The sequence below is a fragment of the Geotrypetes seraphini genome, chromosome 11 (assembly GCF_902459505.1).
Source record: "Geotrypetes seraphini chromosome 11, aGeoSer1.1, whole genome shotgun sequence".
Classification (NCBI taxonomy): Eukaryota; Metazoa; Chordata; class Amphibia; order Gymnophiona; family Dermophiidae; genus Geotrypetes; species Geotrypetes seraphini.
The window spans coordinates 4,299,017-4,321,058 of NC_047094.1; the positions used below are offsets into that span (position 1 = coordinate 4,299,017).

At 45.4% G+C, this 22,042-nt stretch overlaps 1 protein-coding gene across 2 annotated transcripts in view; it reads left to right on the top strand.

The window, feature by feature from the left end:
- Positions 1 to 22,042, top strand: part of PKD1 (polycystin 1, transient receptor potential channel interacting) — a 173,117-nt gene that overhangs the window by 123,068 nt on the left and 28,007 nt on the right. Inside the window, exons 27-34 of one of the 2 annotated variants that reach the window (XM_033962835.1) lie at positions 4,300 to 4,470; positions 4,938 to 5,081; positions 5,944 to 6,154; positions 12,280 to 12,406; positions 14,497 to 14,613; positions 18,860 to 18,909; positions 19,694 to 19,890; positions 20,405 to 20,510. In XM_033962835.1, the coding sequence (XP_033818726.1) occupies positions 4,300 to 4,470; positions 4,938 to 5,081; positions 5,944 to 6,154; positions 12,280 to 12,406; positions 14,497 to 14,613; positions 18,860 to 18,909; positions 19,694 to 19,890; positions 20,405 to 20,510 (1,123 nt within the window). The remainder of the gene's footprint in view (positions 1 to 4,299; positions 4,471 to 4,937; positions 5,082 to 5,943; positions 6,155 to 12,279; positions 12,407 to 14,496; positions 14,614 to 18,859; positions 18,910 to 19,693; positions 19,891 to 20,404; positions 20,511 to 22,042) is intronic. The other variant, XM_033962836.1, reaches the window with a different exon arrangement.

Genomic DNA, 22,042 nt, shown 5'->3' on the forward strand with positions numbered 1-22,042 from the left:
CTCCCTGCCCTCAGGGTCTATCTGCATTCACATGCCAGAGTCAGATTGATAGAATTTCCCATAGGCCTTCTCTGACATAAGTAATGCCAACTAAAAATGCTGAATGGTAGCGATAGCTATGCTGACAACGCCCAGTTCCTAGCCGCTTCATCAGGCGCTTTTATTAACATGGGCTGTGGGAGTCCGACATTATACACGTCTCCCTCCATATTCGCTGTGTTAGGGGATTAACAGAACCGCAAATACAGAAAAACCGCAAATAACTTTTTCATAGGTTATTCACTGTTTTCTATTCAAAACCATCGTGAATATGGTGAAACCGTGAATAACACGGTGGGAGACCTGGCCTGTTCCTGAAGGAGAGGCAAAACACCATGAAGAAAGGGCTGGGAATCAGCGATTTCTCTATGTAAGCTGAAGTCATTTGGGGGGAGGAGCCAGCAAGCTAAACACCGTGAATAATCTAAACCGCGAATGCTGAAACCGCGAATATGGAGGGAGAAGTGTACCAAAATGATTCACATGTCAAAATAAGGTTCTGCTGCTACTTGAATCTAATCCGTCAGCCCTTTCATTTCAGTTCTTTGCTAACAAGCAGTGGCGTAGCGAGGGGACAGTGGTACCCCCCTCCCCCACCTTCATCTCTGTCCCCCCTCAACTCCCCCTTCACTTCCCCCATACCTCTAGTTGAAATTGTTTGCAGCGGTCAACAATGTGCTTCTCGCAACCACTTCGGCTCTTCCTCCAAAATCACTTCCTCTGTGTGGCACCCAGAAGTGATGTCGGCGGAATAAGCAGCGGATTTCCCCAACCCATCTTAAGAACATAAGAACATAAGAACATAAGCAGTGCCTCTGCCGGGTCAGACCATAGGTCCATCCTGCCCAGCAGTCCGCTCCCGCGGCGGCCCAAACAGATCACGACCTGTCTGAATCATCTGAAGGGGCTCCCCTGCCACCTTGGCCTCCCAATTTGGTCCTGCCTTCCCATCGAAGTCCCAGCCCTCCGGTCCTGCACATGCACGACCTGGTTGGTTTATACTCATTACCTGACAAACTTTCTATACTTTTGTTACATCCCAGCTCCTCCCTCAGTATCCCATGATCCCTTTATCCCTCAGGAATCCGTCCAATCCCTGTTTGAATCCTTGGACCGTACCCTGCCTGATCACTTCCTCCGGTAGCGCATTCCAAGTGTCCACGACCCTCTGGGTGAAAAAGAACTTCCTTGCATTTGTTCTGAACCTATCTCCCTTCAGTTTCTCAGAATGACCCCTTGTATTTGCTGTCCCCTTCAGTCTGAAGAATCTGTCCCTATCCACCCTCTCTATGCCCCTCATGATCTTGAAGGTCTCTATCATATCTCCCCTGAGCCTCCTTTTTTCCAGAGAGAAGAGTCCCAGCCTATCCAGCCTCTCGGCGTATGAGCAGTGTTCCAGCCCTTTTACCATTTTCGTTGCTCTCCTTTGGACTCTCTCGAGTACCGCCATGTCCTTCTTGAGGTGCGGCGACCAGTACTGAACGCAGTATTCCAGATGCGGACGCACCATCGCTCGATACAATGGCATGATGACTTCCCGTGTTCTGGTTGTTATGCCCTTTTTTATGATGCCCAGCATCCTGTTGGCTTTTTTTCGAGGCTGCTGCGCACTGTGCAGATGGCTTCAGTGATGCATCCACCAGCACACCCAAGTCTCTCTCGAGTCTGCTGTCTCCCATCAATACCCCCCAATAATGGCCTATGGACTTCTCTTTTAGGAAATTATCCTTTTTTAAATCCCGCTAAGCTAACTGATTTCACCACATTCTCTGGCAATGAATTCCACAGTTTAATTACACTTTGTGTGAAGAAATATTTTCTCCGGTTTGTTTTAAATCTACCACTTAGTTGTGCTGAATACCTGAACGCTTCTGATGTACCTCTGCTAAATGTATGCTTTAGAAGTTGAAAAGAAACAGACTGAGCTGTTCCTTTCTGTTCCTTCACCACCTTCCTGAGCTCTGACCCACAGGCCAGTGATGCTGCTGACACTAGTAACACAGTTCTTGTGTGACATAGTGACCTGGTAGATGATGGCAGATAAGAACCTGGGTGGTCTAATCTGCCCAATAAGATGGTTAGAGCTGTGCCTGGTGATTCCCCTCTAAGTAGGAGCATAAGAATAGAGAACAAAGGAATTCCACAAAAAGACAGCAGAGCAAAAACCGAGAGAACTGTGGCCTTTTTTGAACGAGGTGCAGATAAAAATCTAAATGAAACACAATAGAAAACACAGTAAAATGTTTGTGCTATAGACCCGACACAGGCCGTGTTTTGGTTGTGAAAGACCTTCTTCTGGGGTCCTAAGAAATAGGAAAGATAGAAACATAGAAACATAGAAATAGACGGCAGATAAGGGCCCACGGCCCATCTAGTCTGCCCACCTTAATGTCCCTCCCCTACCTTTGCCCTGTGAAGAGATCCCATGTGCCGATCCCATTTGGCCTTAAAATCAGGCACGCTGCTGGCCTCAATCACCTGTAGTGGAAGACTATTCCAGCGATCAACCACTCTTTCAGTGAAAAAGAATTTCCTGGTGTCACCTCGTAGTTTCCCGCCCCTGATTTTCAACGGATGCCCTCTTGTTGTCGTGGGACCCTTGGAAAAGAAGATATCTTCCTCCGCCTCGATGCGGCCCGTAAGATACTTGAACGTCTCGATCATGTCCCCCCTCTCTCTGCGCTCCTCGAGCGAGTATAGCTGTAATTTGTCAAGCCGTTTTTCGTATGGTAGATCCTTGAGTCCCGAGACCATCCGGGTGGCCATTCTTTGCACCGACTCCAGTCTCAGCACATCCTTGCGATAATGCGGCCTCCAGAATTGCACACAGTATCCCAGTATGCCATTGTATAGATCCTCACCATGGATCTATACAATGGCATAATGACTTCCGCCTTACGACTGACGAAACCCCTTTGTATGCAGCCCATGATTTGTCTTGCCTTGGACGAAGCCTGCTCCACTTGATTGGCAGACTTCATGTCCTCACTGACGATTACCCCCAAGATAAAGAAAGATAGAAAGAAGGGTAGAAAGCTGGATGGATTTTGTGAAAAAGGACAACGTGACATTGTGGATTGTGAATATATCAATTAAGAAGAAAAGAGGGAATGTGATAGTGTAAGAGTTTGCAGAAGTGAACCAAGAAAGTTGTGATGTGTCAAAAGAGGATGCCACACTGGGTCAGGTCAAAGGTCCATCTAGCCCAGTGGCCAATCCAGGTCCCCAGAGAGGACAATAGATTCCAGGCTCCAGATCCCCGGGATTTTCCTCTAGGAATTTAGTTATATTAAGGGCTTTTACCACATCCTCCAGCAATGAATGTGGCATGATGCCAGTGTTTAACCCTGAGGAAGTCGAACTTGTGCAAAGTGGAGGCACAGCTTTGGCCCCCCTTATTGGACAGAAAGGATGGACCACATCATTTGCATCTTATTATGAGAATTTGGAATTGAGTAAAAGGATCATTTGTCTGATTTATTTTAATGTACTGCTTGGTAACTTCATTGCGTGTCCCCTAGTCTTCTACCCTCTACTCGGGATTTTATAGACCACCCCTCGACCGTCTCTTCTCCAGCTGAAGAACCCGAGCTGCTTCAGCCTCTTCACAGGGGGACCCTTTGATCATTTTGACCACCTTTCTTTGTACTTTTTCCAGTTCCTCTGTTTTTGGGTTGTTTTTTTTTAGATATAGTGAACAGAATTTCACTCAATGCTCATACTGAAGGTCCATCAAGCCCAGTATCGTTTCCAGGAGTGGCCGCTTCAGATCCTAAAAGAGTAAAGCACCGTGGAGAGACAAAAGGGTTTGAAAACGATTTTATTGGAGAGAGCTTTTGGGACAAAGTCTTGAATGCCTCGATATGTTGCCTGAATTGATTGGAACAGATTTTGAAATGCAGTAAATGGTTCTAGATATAAAATGACTGTTATGTATCGATATAATTCAAATTTTTGTGTTTGATTAATTGCAATCTGCCTAGAATGGCAGCTAGTGTGGAATAGACTTTTTAAAATACATAAATAATGATACCCTTTGCTTTATTCTCTAATCTTTCCCTCATAAATCCTATTGGCTTTATTTTTTTTTGGTCACTGTCACACACTGAGCAGACAGAATGATAGGAATTAGTAGAGAAATTGTGAAGTGTGGTTACATCCGTGTGGTCATTGCAGTGATCAGCATTAGGTGCAACCTGATAAGGGAATTGGGATATTTAGGAGTGTCTCCCAGTGGAGTGACTGTCCCTCTGCTTTCAGGTACAACAGCCCATGTTGGAATCAGTTTGTTTGGAACTGAAGATAAAAGTGGCCACAGACATCTGGACGGGAAAAACCCTTTCCACAGGAACAGCTTGGATGTGTTTCAGATTGCCACCGAGAAGAACCTGGGGAGTCTGTGGAAAATCAGAATCTGGCATGACAACAAAGGTACAGGATGTCCAAGCTGTATCGTTCACGCCTCCCCCTTCCCTTCCCCCATACCTCGAGACCCCGGCAGCTCTCCCTCTGATGTCACTTCCTGTGTGTAACACAGCGGGAGAGCGTGTACGTGGTGGGGGGGGGCATGTACGTGGTGAGGGGAGGAGTGGAAATAGGTAGAAGGGGTGGAGAGGAGCCCTAACCAACATATCACCCAGGGTGGAACATCCCTCCTCAACCCCCTCTTACTACACCACTGGCATCATGTCACGCCCAGTAGTGGACTCAGTGCCACAAGCAGCTCTTCACAGTTCAGTGAGAGCCGTCTACATTGTGCAGTTTATGAACTCTGCTGCCATCTGCTGGTGTCTCTGCCTCCAAGTGAAGGAATTCCTGTTTTTCATCCTATTTGCCTTCTGTTAGTCTGTGCAGCTCCCGCCCTGACACTGTGCATCCTCTGTCTCCCTTCATCGCAGGTTTCAGCCCTTCCTGGTACCTGCAGCATGTCATCATTCGAGACCTCCAGAGCAGTAAGACTCACTTCTTCTTGGTGAACGACTGGCTGTCGGTGGACAGGGAAGGTGACAATCACATGGTTGAGAAGGAAATCTTTGCTGCAAGTGAGTGGCCAAGAGGGGCTCTTGACTAGAGCAAGGTTGTCCAGTCGTGTTTTCAGGATTTCCCCCAATGAATTTGCATGAGACCTATTTACATGCACTGCTTCCATTGGATGCAAATAGAGCATATTCATTTGGGAAATCCTGAAAACCCATTGGTACCTGTGCTACGGTCCAAGGTTCTTTCCATGTTCCTAAGGATTGTGCGTAGCGGCTGCTCTTTTTGGGTACGGCGTAGCCTAGATGGAAGATTTGGGTGTTGGCAAGTTTTCTTATTAATTGCACTGTCAAATTTGAATAAAACTTGAAACGTAAAACTGTTCTTATAAACCCTTCCAGCTCACAGTGTCACACTTAATTTGGAAGGAAATATCTGAGGGAGGAGAAGGGGTTTGGTACTGAAAGTTGAAATGACTCTATTTTATTAGACAAAAGACAGTACAGAGGGCATAAAGGACTTGGCCTAGAGCAAGGTTAGTTTCATGTGGTCCCCTTGGAATGAGAAGGCCACGTTTAGTGTCACGCTGTGGCGGGTGCCTGAGCGGTCCCCACACACGACTCATGGTGTTCAGTTAGAGCAGGTCATTGTTGTGAGGAAGAAGCTGAAAAGGAAATCAGGACTCGACCTTTTCAAGCAGGGAAAAAGTGTCAAAATAACTGGACAGGAGCATCAGAATAACAGATGTGAAAAAAGCAAACTAATTATTCATCATTGCTCGGTTGTAAAGCTTGTGCTGAAACCAAATTAAGAACATAAGAATAGCCTGACTGGGTCAGACCCTGTAGGCCTATTCTTATGTTCTTATTCTCTGGGTTTTGCACGGGAATCTTCCTCTTCACCTTTGGCCTTTTCCTCTTCACTCAGGTGAGATGGAGCTGAGGAGGTTCTCGCGGATCTTCAGAGCAGAGTTGGAGAGGGGATTTTCAGAGAATCACATATGGCTTTCCCTGTGGGATCGACCCCCTCGCAGCCGCTTCACCCGTGTCCAGAGGGCCACCTGCTGCACACTGCTCATCTTCCTCTTTTTTGGCGCCAACACAGTCTGGTATGGAGTTGTTGGGAACGGCAGTCATGGGTAAGTCCAGTGTCGCATGAGAATTTCTGTTCAGCCACCAGCAGACTGTGCATTATAAGACAAGGTCGTTAACTATCAAACGGATCAGGGGAATTGTCACAGAGACTTTGGCCTCAGCTCAACAGGGACTTAAAAAGGGTCCTGGGTGAAATATGGACTGTTTGCAGAAACTCACATCACATTCCTACAAAACTGTGAATTCTACCGGCTACATATGACCCCACCCACATTCTACCCACAGCCCCGCCTACACTTCACCCCTTTCCTTGGTTCCTCTGGACCGTTTTAGTACTTCTCTCTCTCCTTCCAACCTCTTCTCCTGCTGTTTCTCTCTCTCCCCTCCCACCGGCACTACCCTACTCCATGCTCTTTTTGCCAGCACTCTCTCCTTTCCATGCTGTTTCTCCAGCCCCTTCCCTCCCTCCTCCAACCTCGGATGCTTCTTCCCCTCATGAACTCTCTAGCTCCAACTCCCCCACCTACATCCTCCCTGGGCCCAACCACTGTAATTTAATCTTGAGACAGCCAGCATCAGCAACAAGGTGAGCCTGGTGCCGCCAGCCTGCCCTGGAAGCTGCCTCTCTGCGGCGACATCCTGTTCCCGCATAGGTGGTACCTGTATGAAGGCGGATTCCAGGGCAGGCCAGCGGCAGCAGGTTCACCTCATTACAGATTAAATTACAGCGGCTGGGGAGCAGGTAGGTGAGGGAATCGGGAGAGATGGCTAAACTTGGACAGACTCCCCCATTTATAAAAAAAAAAATGGGCACCCAGACAGTCCTTTAAAAAGAGGACACGTGTGGGTTTTCCTAGATGTCTGGTAAACCTACATAGGGTTACCATATGGCTTCAGAAAAAGGAGGAAGGATTGAGACATCTGGGTTTTACTTCTTTTGAAACCAATGGAAGTAAAACCTGGATGTCTCAATCCATCCTCCTCTTTCTGGAGCCATATGGTAACCCTAACCCCTACCCTTATCAAGGACAATTTTACCCATGAACTTTCTTGTGCTTCCATTATTAACCTCCATCAGAGACATGAAGAAGGAGAGAGGGAGGGTGAATGCATGGAGACCCCTAGTGGTGGATGATCTACATTGCTCCTGCTGTTTAAGATTGCCTAGAGCAGTGGTTCTTAACCTTGTTGGAGGTACTGAACCCCACCAGTTTCATAAGCGTGTTCACCGAACCCTTCTTTATTGGAAAAATAAAATATGATTTTTACAAATTCAAAACATAGGTATACAGTGAGGGAAAAAATAATATCAATTTTGAAAAAAAAAGTTCTCCTATATTTCGAATAATAATAACACAATAATGAAATTTACTGCAAATCAGTGTGACTTCTGCTGTTGCCTCTCAGAGACCAGTTCAGAAATGCGCGGCTTTACCTTGGCAAGTGCCCTAGTTTTGCTGGAGCTAGACTAGAATTACTCAACTTGGCATTGCAAATCATGCAATTAGGACGCTGACTCCCATCACGTTCCGTTATACATGTGAATCCATATTGTACATATTCGTCCGATCACTTTCGTATTTTGCTCGACATAGTTAGTAAGGGATTAAAATATTAAGATAGGTATCACACGACGTACCATCACAACAGTTACAATTCGACTACTGTGCGCATCAAATCCCCTGCAGCACAGATAGGCCAAGCGATGTTGCGTGATCACCTGCAGCCAATTATGGACAAGCGGGGCGTATCATCACGAATCATAAGCGCTTCGGTCACGTTCAATCATCTATCAGTTAAATCACAAATTTTGATCAGGAATTGATGGATGTATATAAGGCATTAGTTACAGATTGATAGATCAAGAAACCGAGTACACGATCAGTCTTGATCAAAATCACTGAATAACTGATAGATGATTGAACGTGACCGAAGCGCTATATGAGTCGGAGGTGTGTTTTGACCTCCGCCGAACCCGCGAGACTGACTCACCGAACCCCTGGGGTTCGGTCGAACCCAGGTTAAGAACCACTGGCCTAGAGGTTGAAAAGTAAGGGGCAGATGCACAGAAGTCCTGGCACTGCCTGGAAAACAATGTGTGTCAGAGCAATTTCACACAGTCTGTGTTGTGCATCGGCAGGAAAAGTGGGAAGACCGTGTCTGGCGTTTGCACGCAAGAGCTCAGCAGTAGGCAGAGCTCAGTAGAGCGTAGGGCTGTGATCGCCGGAGCGGCAAACTTTAAGCAGTTACAGCCAAAGCCTCTTTTGCTATAGCAGAAGTTCAGCAGTCTTTTTGGGGGGGAGTTTCCGCGATTTTGGATGCAGCTGTTGTGCGTGTTTGGGGGGGGTGTCTTGCGCCCATAACCACTCTTGCAGACTTTTGACATTCAAGCAAATTGCGCCTTCTGAAGTCGCCTGCTGGAAAATTGGCATGGTGAAAGAGGGGCATTCCTTGCTGTGCTCATTTTAATACTAACAAACTCCTTGTAATTTATTTGCATAGGGTTCTCAGTGGCTGCTACAGTGATCAGTAAAAGCCACCGAGAACCCTTTAGTTTAACTCGCAAGCTCGTCTGGCTACAACCAGTCTTAGTTGTAGGGTAAGCTTCAGAACATCGTGGCCTAAGAGAAGAAACTCTAGGCTAAAACAAGAAGATTCACTGAGGCAGCCGTAAACGAGCAGAGACGTGCATTTGGGGTGAGGGGCTGAGGATTAGTTATTGGTTGCTGTCAGCAAAGGCCTATGGGAGATTCAGATATGATCTTGGAGAAGTCCGTGTAGAAAGGCCTTAGAATGCCCTAAATTGTACATCAAATTTGTAACCTAAGATCTCTTAAAGCCCTTCCCTTTTTACTCTAACCAATTTGTAACCAAGATCTCTCAAGCCTTCTTAGTACCCTGCCTACTTGTACTTGACGACTTTACAGTGTGCCTATTTTCACTGATTGTCCAGCTCTTCTTATTGTAAACCGCCTCGAACTATTATGGCTATTAAATTATTTCTAAATTAGCAGTGCTTAAAAGTATCAAAAGACCTTGGCACAGCCCTGTGTTTCTGTTTAGACAATTAGGAAAATTAGTGTATTGAATAGGGTTGAATTAGAAAACATCATCATTGAGCCTCTGTGTGATCATGTGATTGGGCCGAGCGGTCGCTACCCATCACCTCTCCACTCCCCAGGCACTTCCGATCTTCTTTCCTGTTCAGTCTGTTCTTCAGACACAAACTCCCTGGTCTCATAGGCCACCTCTTTACCAGTACTTCTGGTCACCACTGGTCACTCACTTTCGGGCCACCTCTCTAGGTTATCAGGCTGCTTCCTAGGGGGTCCTCTCACAACTCCTGGTACCATTTACCGATCTCTCCGCCAGTTACTCACCAGTCCCCCTCAGCCTTTCTACCTTGAACTCTCCCAGCTCTTCCAGCTACTTGTGGGGACACCACTGGTCCCTTACTCCCCGACCTTTTGGGTCCCCACCGTTCCTGGATGCTCTTCACAGTTCCCTCCATTGGTTGTCAAGCCAGGGGTACTCTCCTGGTCACCCCAGCTCTACTGGGCCTTTCAGCTACTTCACTCCTCAGCTCAGTCTTGCCCACTGGTCTCTCCACCAGCTACAGTCAGCTAGGACTCCTCCAATACTCTGGTCCTTCCCACAGACCTTCTATTCACTGGTCATTTCTTGAGGACTGGTCCTTCAGGTACTGTTTCTCTGAGGGCTCTCCTGAGTGCTCTCTAGTTACCTCAGTTTCTATCAAGTAGGCAGGGCCTTTCTCATGAGTTAGGCTGAAGCCAGCATTCTTCCTCCCAAGGGTCACCAGACTCCCGAAGAAGCTATTGTTCTTCTCAGCTCTCAGCTTGGGAACTGTCCTTTTCAGCTCCTTACTTTACTCAGGGTGAATGTACAGCTCCCAGCAGCCTTTGTAAGATCTTATACGAATGAGTTGCATACAGCTCAGGCTCCCTCTGCTGGCTCGTGACAGGAACCTCACCCTGTCACACTGTTTACCGCTTGAGTCTCAACTTGCTATTTATTATGTGTGTCATGTTTTTTTGTTTTTTTTTTCTTTTTCAATAAAAATTTGTTAATTCCCCAAAAAGTGAAAACAGGGGCTGAGGAACAAAATGTGTGCTAAGCAGCAAAGGATCTTGGGATGATGATGACATTAGTAGAAGAAAGGAATGCAACAAGGCAGTGGCCAGAGACAGGTGGATGCTGGGTTGACAGAGAAAGCGTTAACGAATGTAAAAGAGGAAGCAATGCGGACTGAGTCCGTACTCCGGTCCTGGAGACCACACTTCATCTTTACCACCTCCAAAAGGAGAGCAGGGCACTGCAATAAAATGAAGAACAGGAAAAAAGAAATTTGACCATGTTACACCGTGGTTGAAATTGGCGCACTGGCTACCGATAATATCGTTTGATGTATAAAATCATACTTTTGGTTTTCAAAACACGCTATAATCGATCACCAGCATACCTAGATAATTACTGAATACCCTATTATTCAATACACTCGATTTTAGTAATTCCATCAATCAGACAAATAGTATATTTTATTTTTTTAAGGTATTGATATACTGCCTAAGTGGTTTAAGCATTTTTCCCTCTCTGTCCTGGTGGGCTCACAATCTATCAATGAGTGACTTGCCCAGGGTCACAAGGAGCAGCGTGGGATTTGAACCCACAACCTCAGGGTGCTGAGACGGTAGCTCTAACCACTGCACCACTCCTTCCTGCTGCTATATTTGTCCACTAGAGATCGTTCTTTTGCAGTCATTGGTCCTCAACTGTGGCACGCTCTTCCAAATTACATTCGAATAGAACAAAACCTTGAACGCTTTAAAACATTATTCAAAATTTTTCTGTTTACAGATGCAAATGACCAATGAAATATAAAGGATGCAGGAGACATGTCAGACCCTGACCTGAAACAATAGGCACACGATCAGTTTTTAATTCTTATACATTCCATTTTTCTTTCTTTTACTACTGATATTGTGGTTCTGTCTTTTATTTTATGTAAACTGCATAGATGTTCTCCCATTGCAGTCTATCAAGTGTAAAATAAACTTGAAGATGAAGTGGTGGAGATGATGAAATCACAGGACAGGTGCAAAGGGCTTCCGATCACTGTTCCCTCTGAGTAGGAGGCTTCCACCTACAGCCCTGCCAGTGGGGGGTGCTGTTTCACGATCGCATTTTCAATAGCGATGGACAGGCCAGCTCTGCAGGAGTCCAAGCACCACTCCGCAATGGCAGCAGTGCAGTTGGAGGACCCCCGCTCAGCTTAGAGAGAATAGTCCTTCCAATTCTCAGTAGCTGATATCGATGATCAGACTGGATAGACTGTGTGGTCTTAATCTGCCGTCATTTTCTATGTTTCTCTGTATAATGGTCCATATCAAAAATCATATGGCATGACACTTTAATATGTATAAAACAGAGACAGAAAATATGATTGAGAAATTCAGATATCTCAAAGGTATAAATAAATAATGTATAAAAAGGTAACTTGTTTTGGAAGAGAGAAAGAAGCTCTATAATAGAGGAGGGGGCAGGAAGTTCTAGAATGTGCAGAAAGGAAGCTCTAGAACATGAGGACAGGAAGTTCTGGAGTACAAGGGCTCATTAGCTTGGAGAAAGCCCAGGTGAGATATGATAGAGGTCTATAAAATACTGATTGGAGTGGAGCAGGTGCAAGTCACTTGTTTACTCTTTCTAAAAAATGCTAGGACTAGGGGGCATGCAATGAAGCTACTAAGTAGTAAATTTAAAATAAACCAGAGAAAATATGTTTTCATTCAACATGTAATTAAACTCTGGAATTCGTTGCCATAGAATGTGGTAAAAGCAGTTAGCTTAGCAGGATTTAAAAAAGGTTTGGATAATTTCCTAAAAGAAAAGTCTATAAGTCAATATTAAGATGGGTTTGGGAAATTCCACTGTTTATTTCTAGGATAAGCAGTATAAAACCTGTGTTACTTTTATGAGATCTTACCAGGGACTTGAGACCTGGGCTGGCCACTGTTGGAACCAGAATACTGGGCTTGACAGACTTTTGGTCTGTCCCAGTGTGGCAACACTTGTGTTCTTATGTCACGGAAATTTTTGTCAAGATCCTGTATACTGAAATGTGATGGCTACTGTCTTTTTGTCTTCCTGCTAGTAGCAAGGCTGTCTCTCAGCTGATGCCTGTCACGGTAGACACAGTGGCTGTTGGCATGGTCTCCAGCGTTATCATCTACCCTTTGTACCTCATCATCTTATTCCTCTTCAGGATGGCCCGCAGTAAGGTAAGAAATGACCCTCGCCTATAAAACACATCTTCATTAGCTTTTATTAACTTCCCTGGAACAATTTCATAACGGGGCACCTAGGTTAAGAGGGAAAGAAGGTGCTTATTTGTAGTCTTGTCTAAAGACACATAGAAACAATGAACCATTACAAAATAGTAGTGTGCTGGGAACCGCTTTACTGGACAATCTTTACCATAAAATCTCACTGAAACCTCCTCAGGTTTTGTACTGAAAAGCAGGGACTCCTCATGGCTACGCACAGCTAATCTCATCTAATCCTTAGGTTTGTATACCGCATCATCTCCACGTTCGTAGAGCTCGACGTGATTTACAGTAGGAGAAATAGGAAGGAACTACAACAGAGGGTTAGAGGAAGAAGTGTGAAGAAAATTTAGAGGACTTGGGATGCCAAGATATAAGAGTTTCCTTGATTCCTAAGTTGAACTCACTGAATTAGTTTGGTATTTTTCCGAGGATCCCTTTCAGTTAACCCTTGCTTCTGTAACCTTCGTGTTATCAGCCAGACTCTTTTTGAACAGCTTTCTTTAATAACTTGAAGTAAAGAATAAACAGTCACGATTTCAAGGTAGTCCAACTTTGTATAGAGAATCTTCTTATGCTACCAGCATACCCTTTAAAAGGGAAAGCTGGGAGTGTCTCCACACACCTTGTAGGAAATAACACTGTGCTCCAGACTTAGATATTGAACCTAAGCTGTATTAGACTAGCGGAAATAAAGGGTGAAACCTGGTGAAAGGACAATGCTAGGCCCAAGTTTTCATGTATCTTACAAAATGGATACAGTTCTCTCCCAGAAGCTAAAGAAGGGCCGACTTAAGCTCTCTAGTTGCAGCCTGGCTTTCTGGGGATTTGAGTCCACTTTGCTTACACATCTTAGAATAAATACTCATTACTCATATACTTTAATAATAATAATAACTTTATTCTTCTATACCGCCTTAGTCATGAGACTTCTAGGCGGTTCACACTGAAGAGAGCTGGACAGTCCGCGATTTACAATATGTTGAAGTCCGGGATACCTTATATAGAAACTTACAAAAAGCATATAGAATCTTACAAAAGGTCCGGGATACAGCATATATTTATACAAGAACTGAGAACTGAGAAAATGCCCACAGTAAATGGGGGCAGAACATGTAGGGATAGACGAGAAGAAACTAAGATTAGATTGAAGCCATGGACATTTGCACTGGTATGATCTGTGCGTATTTTATCAAGAAAACGTGCTTTGTGACTCTTCCCAAATTCTTCTCAGGGACATGTGCTGTTTTTCACCTCACATACTTTTACTCAATAAAACCTGGTGTTACATGTGAAGAAGTTTATAAAATTACTTTCCAAGAGAGTAATTTCCAAATCCATTTGCATGGGTGAAAATGATGTGCTACCAGCTGAAATCAGGTTTTACAAACTGGGTGGCAGACACGTAGGTAAAAGAATGGCCTGTAAGCAGAGGCGTTGTGGGTCTACTGTGATTTCCTGGTCATCTCTCGACGTGTTGGGGCTACTGGGAGCCTCACGTGACTGCTGCTGGAAGTCCCAGTTGCCATTTTTACTGCAGAGGAAGAATGAGCAGGAGCAAGTGGGAATCACTGTACCATTAAACCACCAGGAGATCACTGTAGGCCTGGAGGAGTGCCAATCTCGCTTGGTAGGGAGGGAAAGAGCACTAGCTGAAGTTCCAGCGGGGTGCGGACGGGGCTGTGGGCATGGGTGTGGATGTTCCTCTGGCTTGGGAGGGAGCAGTAGCTGATGTCCTGGTGGGGGTTGGGGTGCGGGCATGCACTGATTGCGGCAGCAAATGCCTGCCAGTTCAAGGGGGTTGCTGCAGCAGTGGGGAGGGGGAGACTCTAATATAAACAGAGACCCCCATTTTGGGACCATTTGTTTTGGTCCAAAAATCTCGGTTTATATTTGAGTATATATGGTACATCCCTTGCAATTAGATGGCTTGTTATAGAACAATGTTCGTAAATGGCGGTGCTTAATGCGTGCTGCCAGCAGAAGCCCTTTCCTTCAGTTGAGAAATGGTAACTGCCTCTCTCCTGTCGTGTGCTCTCTTCCAGACGTCCATCAGTCAGTCTTTAAACTATTTTGACCAGCAGTCTGTAGAGATCGATAACTGTCTGGAGTCCTCCATCATGGAGAGCTCGTTCATAACATTTTCTGGAGCCCATGGACAGGTAAGGACGGAAGACAACTGCTTGTTTGGGCCTCAGAACCAGCTACCCAGGGAAATGTTGTTTTAATTATTCCCCCCCCCCCTGAAACCCCTACCAGGCGCAAGTGCTGTAACTGCTTACTGTGGAAGCATCCCTAAGGTTGAGGTTAGGGGAGGGGAGGCAGCAGTGTGGATTGGGTTTGACCAGGAAAAAGCATCGCAGGACTCTGCGCAATTTCACTTTCATTAGTGGTGCAAATCCTGAGGATCCCCACAGTCTTCACACCAACACAGGTGATCCAATTCTTTATTTTTCTATACTGTCCTCCCAGGAGCAGTGTGGGTTTGACCCCCCAACATTAGGGTGCTGAGGCTGTAGCTTTAACCACTGCACCCCACTCGCTCCTTATATCTATGCAATGATTTGTGTGGGAGGAACTAGCTGGTTGGGTTTTGGGTCTCTAGCCGTTGGCTAACATGACTGGGAGGGATAGGCTGTTTGGATTGTGAGTATCTCTGTTGCTTTTTTTAATCCATGTCTGCATCCCATCATTTTATTTAGCAGAATTTTGCCCCTATCTAGGTCTGTATTAGTTATAAACCAAAGAAAATTGACCTCAGAAAATGCACGGAGAAAAAAATCCAAGAGAAACCAAGAAAAACACTGTGGAGTAACGATGGTTCTGAAATGGACTTTAATGAAAGAATCAAAGTTCCAAATATACAATAAAACAATCCACATGAAAAATGAATAATCCACATAGAAATCAAAAGGACCTAGTCCGCTTCTGGCGCAGGACCCAACACGGGCCGTGTTTCGACAAGAAGTCTTCTTCAGGGGTCCCTAAAAGTCCTATGATGATGAATACGTGGAAGAACTGGGATGTGGTTTCCTGCAGCATTCGTCTCTCCACATCCCAGTTCTTCCACGTATTCATCATCATAGGACTTTTAGGGACCCCTGAAGAAGACTTCTTGTCGAAACACGGCCTGTGTTGGGTCCTGCGCCAGAAGCGGACTAGGTCCTTTTGATTTCTATGTGGATTATTCATTTTTCATGTGGATTGTTTTATTGTATATTTGGAACTTTGATTCTTTCATTAAAGTCCATTTCAGAACCATCGTTACTCCATAGTGTTTTTCTTGGTTTCTCTTGGATTTTTTTCTCTGTGCATTTTCTGAGGTCAATTTTCTTTGGTTTATAACTAATACAGACCTAGATAGGGGCAAAATTCTACTAAATAAAATGATGGGATGCAGACATGGATTAAAAAAAGCAACAGAGATACTCACAATCCAAACAGCCTATCCCTCCCAGTCATGTTAGCCAACGGCTAGAGACCCAAAACCCAACCAGCTAGTTCCTCCCACACATATCATTTCAGGACCATCGTCACTCCACACTGTATTAGTTATAAGCTGACATGGTTCTATGTACCTGCATCTTTAATCGCAAACCCCTGTAATGGTAGAGGAGGGTAAAGATTTGATTGAGAATTTCTTGAAAGCCTCCTGTCACCGGGTTCAGTACCTCTCCCTCATGCCTCATGTTTAAACGTATTTTTCTCTGCTTCTTCTCCACTACAGAGCCATTAGACCACATTTCTGTCAGGAGGATGAATGTCTTTTAGTAATATGTTCTTAGAGGTTTCTATCTGTAGTTAATAAAACTGTCAGGACAAAGCAGGTGTATTTCTGTGTCCGACAAGAATGAGGCCTTGTGCTGCAGCCAGGCCAAGAAAACTGACGGCCTTGTCCAAGTTCAAGCCTTGAGGGCGTAAGTGGACCAGGATTTCAGGATAAGGTATCCCTGATGAATATGCCAGAGAATATTTGCATGCCACTACATCCATCGAATGAAGATCTCTCTCATGCATATTCACCTGGTCAGCTTGCGGCCCTCAATGCAGGTGCTTAGCCACGGGATTACTGTTACTATTTATTATTTCTATAGCGCTACAAGAAATGGTCCCTTCTCAAAAGAGTTTACAATTTAATTATGAAAGCACACTGGCTGTCCCAGTTTTGACTCAAGCCCATCCACCCAGCAGCCACAGTTCCTAATACATTTTGTGTCAGAGGGAAGGCTTCTGGGTCAGTCGCCGGTGACCTGAAAAGAAACAAAATACTGCACAGACTGGGGGGGGGAGGAGATTGGCTGTTGCATGGGCTGGGGAGGTAGGAAGGGAGGGAAAGAGAGGGGCTGATGCACTGGCTGGGGGATGGGAAGGGAGGGAAAGAGAGGGGCTGATGCACAGGCTGGGGGATGGAAAGGGAGGGAAAGGCTGCTGCACAGGCTGAGGGATGGGAAGGAAGGGAAAGAGAGGGGCTGATGCACAGGCTGGGGGATGGGAAGGGAGGGAAAGAGAGAGGCTGCTGCACAGTCTGAGGGATGGGAAGGGAAGGAAAGAGAGAGGCTGCTGCACAGGCTGAGGGATGGGAAGGGAAGGAAAGAGAGGGGCTGATGCACAGGCTGGGGGATGGGAAGGGAGGGAAAGAGAGGCTGCTGCACAGTCTGAGGGATGGGAAGGGAAGGAAAGAGAGGGGCTGCTGCACAGGCTGAGGGATGGGAAGGGAGGGAAAGAGAAGGGCTGATGCACAGGCTGGGGGATGGGAAGGGAGGGAAAGAGAGAGGCTGCTGCACAGTCTGAGGGATGGGAAGGGAAGGGAAGGAAAGAGAGAGGCTGTTGCACAGGCTGAGGGATGGGAAGGGAGGGAAAGAGAAGGGCTGATGCACAGGCTGGGGGATGGGAAGGGAGGGAAAGAGAGAGGCTGATGCACAGGCTGGGGGATGGGAAGGGAGGGAAAGAGAGAGGCTGCTGCACAGTCTGAGGGATGGGAAGGGAAGGAAAGGAAAGAGAGAGGCTGCTGCACAGACTGGGGGGGAGAGAGAGAGGCCCACCCAGTTTGGGTTCAGGCCTGCCCAAAATCATCTGTCTGGCTATGCCACTGCCTTGAGGATGGAACTTGGAGAAGCCTGATGTAAGATCTTGTACCAGCTGTATTGTACAAAGCAGATGAGGGCAGAGGTTCTCAGGCCCGTCCTTGAGACGCATCTCAGTCTGCTTTTCAGCAATCTACAACAGATGTATTTTTTTTATTCAGTTTTCTCCCAGGGGAGCTCAGAACGGTTTACATGAATTTATTCAGGTACTCAAGCACTTTTTCCCTGGAGAGAGGTTCTAATTTATGTAGATCTCATGTATGTTCATTGTGGGTGTCCTGAAATGAAAGCTGTCTGGGGCTAAGGATATCTCTCAGAAGCAGGACGGACACAGAAAAGTTGGCTTTGAGTTTTGGATTTATTATTTATGGCCCATTTCCAGACTTTTGGGATTGTTTTAGGAATTATTGTAGGTAAATGAACCAATGGGTGTAAAAAGTTTTTAATGCACATGAATACACAATATTAGACCCATGTAATCAGTTCAAAGCACACTAGAAACAAACACATTTTCCAAACTAACAACATGTTCTGCATGCACATCCCTCAAACGTCTAATTCAAAGTGAATCAATGGAAAAGGGGTCTGGGCACCAGCTTGGTCCATTGATTTTCTGCGGGCTGAGATGTTGTGTATTGGTCCAGTATAAGAACCAGCCAGCAGAAGAGCTATGACACCATATCAAACCTCACTGCAGCCAAAGCCCCTGATGAAACTGGGAAGGGAAAGGGTTAATAGCTTCAATTCGTATTTAGGTCTGGGAAGTTGTCACAGGGACAAATTTGTCCCCATCCCTGCGGAATCATAATATTCCTGTCCTGTCCCTGCAAGTTTTGTCACTGTCACTGCCCCTATCCCATTCCTGTAAGTTCTGCCTTAATAATAATAATAACTTTATTTTTGTATACCGCAATACCACAAACAGTTCAGAGCGGTTTACAGAGGAAGAGACTGCGATATTACAAAAAATTTTCAAAATTACATTAGCATGGTAAGATTAATCAAGCCTACACAAGCCTCAAACATTTATGATTTGAAAGTGTTTGAGGCTTGTGCAGATGAAGATGGAGCTTGCAGGAATGGGGCAGGGACAGGAAAAGAACTCACGGCGACGGGACGGGAAAATGAGTTCCCGCGGGGACGGGGAAAAATTTGAGCCCGTGTCATTCTGAAATGGGTGAGTTCAGACACTGAACCTAGCTAATGCATATCCCAAATGGATTTATGCACATATGAACTGGCAGAAAGACAGAATGCAGGAATTCCCAGGTCAGTCATGCCATAATTGTAATTCCTGACAAATCCCACTCTTCTTTACACACAGGCCTTCTCGGACCGAACCAAAACAGACTGCTCTCTGGAAGACTCCAAAAGGTGACCAGCTCACTTCTCATTTCTACTTGTAATTTATTTCATGAACTGAACTGTAAGTAGCTAATTTACCTTTGAATTTTGATTGTTATAAAGTGAATTCTGGTAAGGAGATGTCGGCTGCCAAAGTGGCGTTTTATTCATTATGTGGGAGAACGTTCTGGATTGTGAAAGTAGGGTTCCCATCTTGGACCTGCAGATCCTGATCGTTTTTCTTGGCCCTTCCTAAAAAGATATGGTGGCGCTAGAAAAGGTTCAAAGAAGAGCGACCAAGATGATAAATGGGATGGAACTCCTCTCGTATGAGGAAAGACTAAAACGGTTAGGGCTCTTCAGCTTGGACAAGAGACGGCTGAGGGGAGTAGAATGAGCTCCTTTAGAACCCTTGACAAAGCCTTATATGGTGAAACGGGTCCCGTCTGGGCAGGCCAGTGATTCTCCACATTAAAACTAACTGTAATGTTTTATTAAAAGTGATTTATATAACTAGGGAACAACAGCAAGTGTTAAGCAAAACATTAAGGAGGAAGTGATAACAAGGGTCAATGATTAATATTCTTACTCATGAAGCTTTGAAATTACACATGAGTGTTTAATCAAGCAGGTTTCGGAGATCCTTTAGCCTTCTTTCTTATATTGGACACTCTGAAGTGGGGTGATTTGCCATTGAGGATGTTTACAGACTGAAGGTCCACCAGGTCCCAAGTGCCTAGCTTCGCTGTAGCTGGAAAATTCCTGATTATTCTAAAATCTATGTCACTGATAGAATATTTCACTTCTTAATTAGGTGGTATTCAAATGAGGGCATGCTCAGCTGGCCTGATCTTCTCACTGATGCTTCAGTCATGGGCAGTACCATCCAGAAACTGAAAAGAGGGAGAACAAGCCACCATCTTGGAACTGATGTTTCCATGCCTGCCACTGAGGAGGATGGCCTGGCACTGGTCCTTAACCCATCTTCAAACAGAGATTTCACTGCTTCAGGTGAGAGAGAGAAATGAGGTGTTTTTTCCGCAGAGGAGTTGGGGTGATCTGGGAAATACAGGATTCTGATTTAGGGGCTTGCCTTTTATCTCTACGTCAGAGAAAGTAGGGATTTTTTTTTTTTTCTAAGCCTGTGATGGGGCACCAGTATCACTGGTTACTAATGGGCCCCTCTTGTTAAATCCTAACACCCCTTGCTAGAAGCACGAGTAAATGCGATAACCATTCCTGGGTATCTTTCAGATTGAATTTATTGATAAAACGCTCGTGTTCAGCACACAAATGGGTTATTTCCACGCAGTGTGTTTACCAAATGTAGCCACACCAGGACTGAAGGGATCGGAGGGAGTCCGAGCCAGCAATGACCGCCGCACTCCAGAGCAGGGAATTAACAGGACCGTGGAGCCTGAAACGACTGGGACAGGGAGTTCTACGTGTGGAAGTGTCAGTAAAAACTGAGTCCAGAGTTGAGAGGAACCTTTTGACGTCTAGTTCTGTTTCATTGATCTTCTAGATGAAGATATGATAAGACAAATTCTTGTAGATGGAGCTGGCGGTGTGTTACCTTCTCAGGACCTGGGCCAGTTGTCCCATGCGGGGATAGATCAGCTCTCAAACTTGTAAGTAGTCAGCTTTTTCCTAAATAATTATAATTATATTTATTTATTTAAAAAATATTTATTATCCTCCTAAAACAGTGTGTCACAAACTTTGTCAAGTCGTGGCACACTAAATGTAGTGGCCACAGTTCAAGGCATCTGGAAGTGCACAGATGTCAACAAAGTGATGTCACGCGCATGCATGATGTCATCATGTCAAGGTCTGTGCATGCGCGAAGACCCTCTAGACGGGCCCTGACCTGCCAGTCCCCACTGGCGGAAGGAAATACGTGCAGAAAGAAGGAGAGGCACTGGTGCCGACTGATTGCCTACAGGATATACCTCTCGCCGCAAGAGGCACAACCTGTAGGCCAGGGGTCACCAAAGTCCCTCCTCGAGGGCCGCAATCCAGTCGGGTTTTCAGGATTTCCCCAATGAATATGCATTGAAAGCAGTGCATGCACATAGATCTCATGCATATTCATTGGGGAAATCCTGAAAACCCGACTGGATTGCGGCCCTCGAGGAGGAACTTTGACACCCCCTGGTCTAGATTTTGACAATAATAGCACAGGACTCATTGAGATCAGGAAACTCTCCAGCACATACAGAAGAGGGTCATTTCCTGTTGCTCATAAAAATACATAGGGGAAGATACTGTATGCAGAAGGGTTTAAGCAGGCAGTAGAAGCTGCTGTGCATTTAATCTCCAGTTAACGTACCGGGAGAAGGAATTCAGCAGCTCTGAACTGGGCAGTGCCATTGAATATTCGACAGTCCATGGGTGGAGTCAGGGCAGTCCTAGAAAATATGTGGAATCTGGCAACATTCAGTATCACCTACCAAACTGGAGAGATAAGTTTTGTATGCGGGTAGCAGTCCTGAATATCCATCGGCACCCACATAGCTTCCAGGTCCAATGAGTTGTGCCCGGACCTAGCTTGGCATTGATTATCCCATAGTTGTCACTGTCCTCTGCAGGCTGATTATCACCGAATAGATTTTGGCAAGAAATGAGCATGTGATCCACCCGGTCTGCTCTTCAATCACAGGTCCCCTGCCTCTCAGTGTTAAAGTCTTTTTGGGTTCCCCTCCTTTTGCTTCAGTTGATGACCTCTTGTCCTTGAGAGAAAGTGCTTCTTTTTGGTACTCAATAAAGCCTCGTAGATACTAGAATATTTATATCTGACCCCCCAGCTGGGGGTGGTCAAAAGTTTTTAAAATACTGTCCGCTGCAGGTTGAATTATGGTTTATGGTTCGCTTTATTTGAGATGCCACCTTTCTTCTGAAGATAAAAAAGCGGTTTATAATAGATAAGGCCTCAATTTTCAGTGCCATCACCTATATGGACACTGACATTGATTACTATATTTGTCTTTTGTGCAGAATGTAATTGACTAGGTCAGATATTCAGCCCACTGCCCAATTAGCTTGAAAAGTGTTACACCCCACATTCCATTTCACTTCTTATCTGAACCTTCTAAAGAGAATTGACATCTACCCTCCCAGTCAACCACCCCCAAAAGGATCGATAACCCTTTGCCTATCTGAC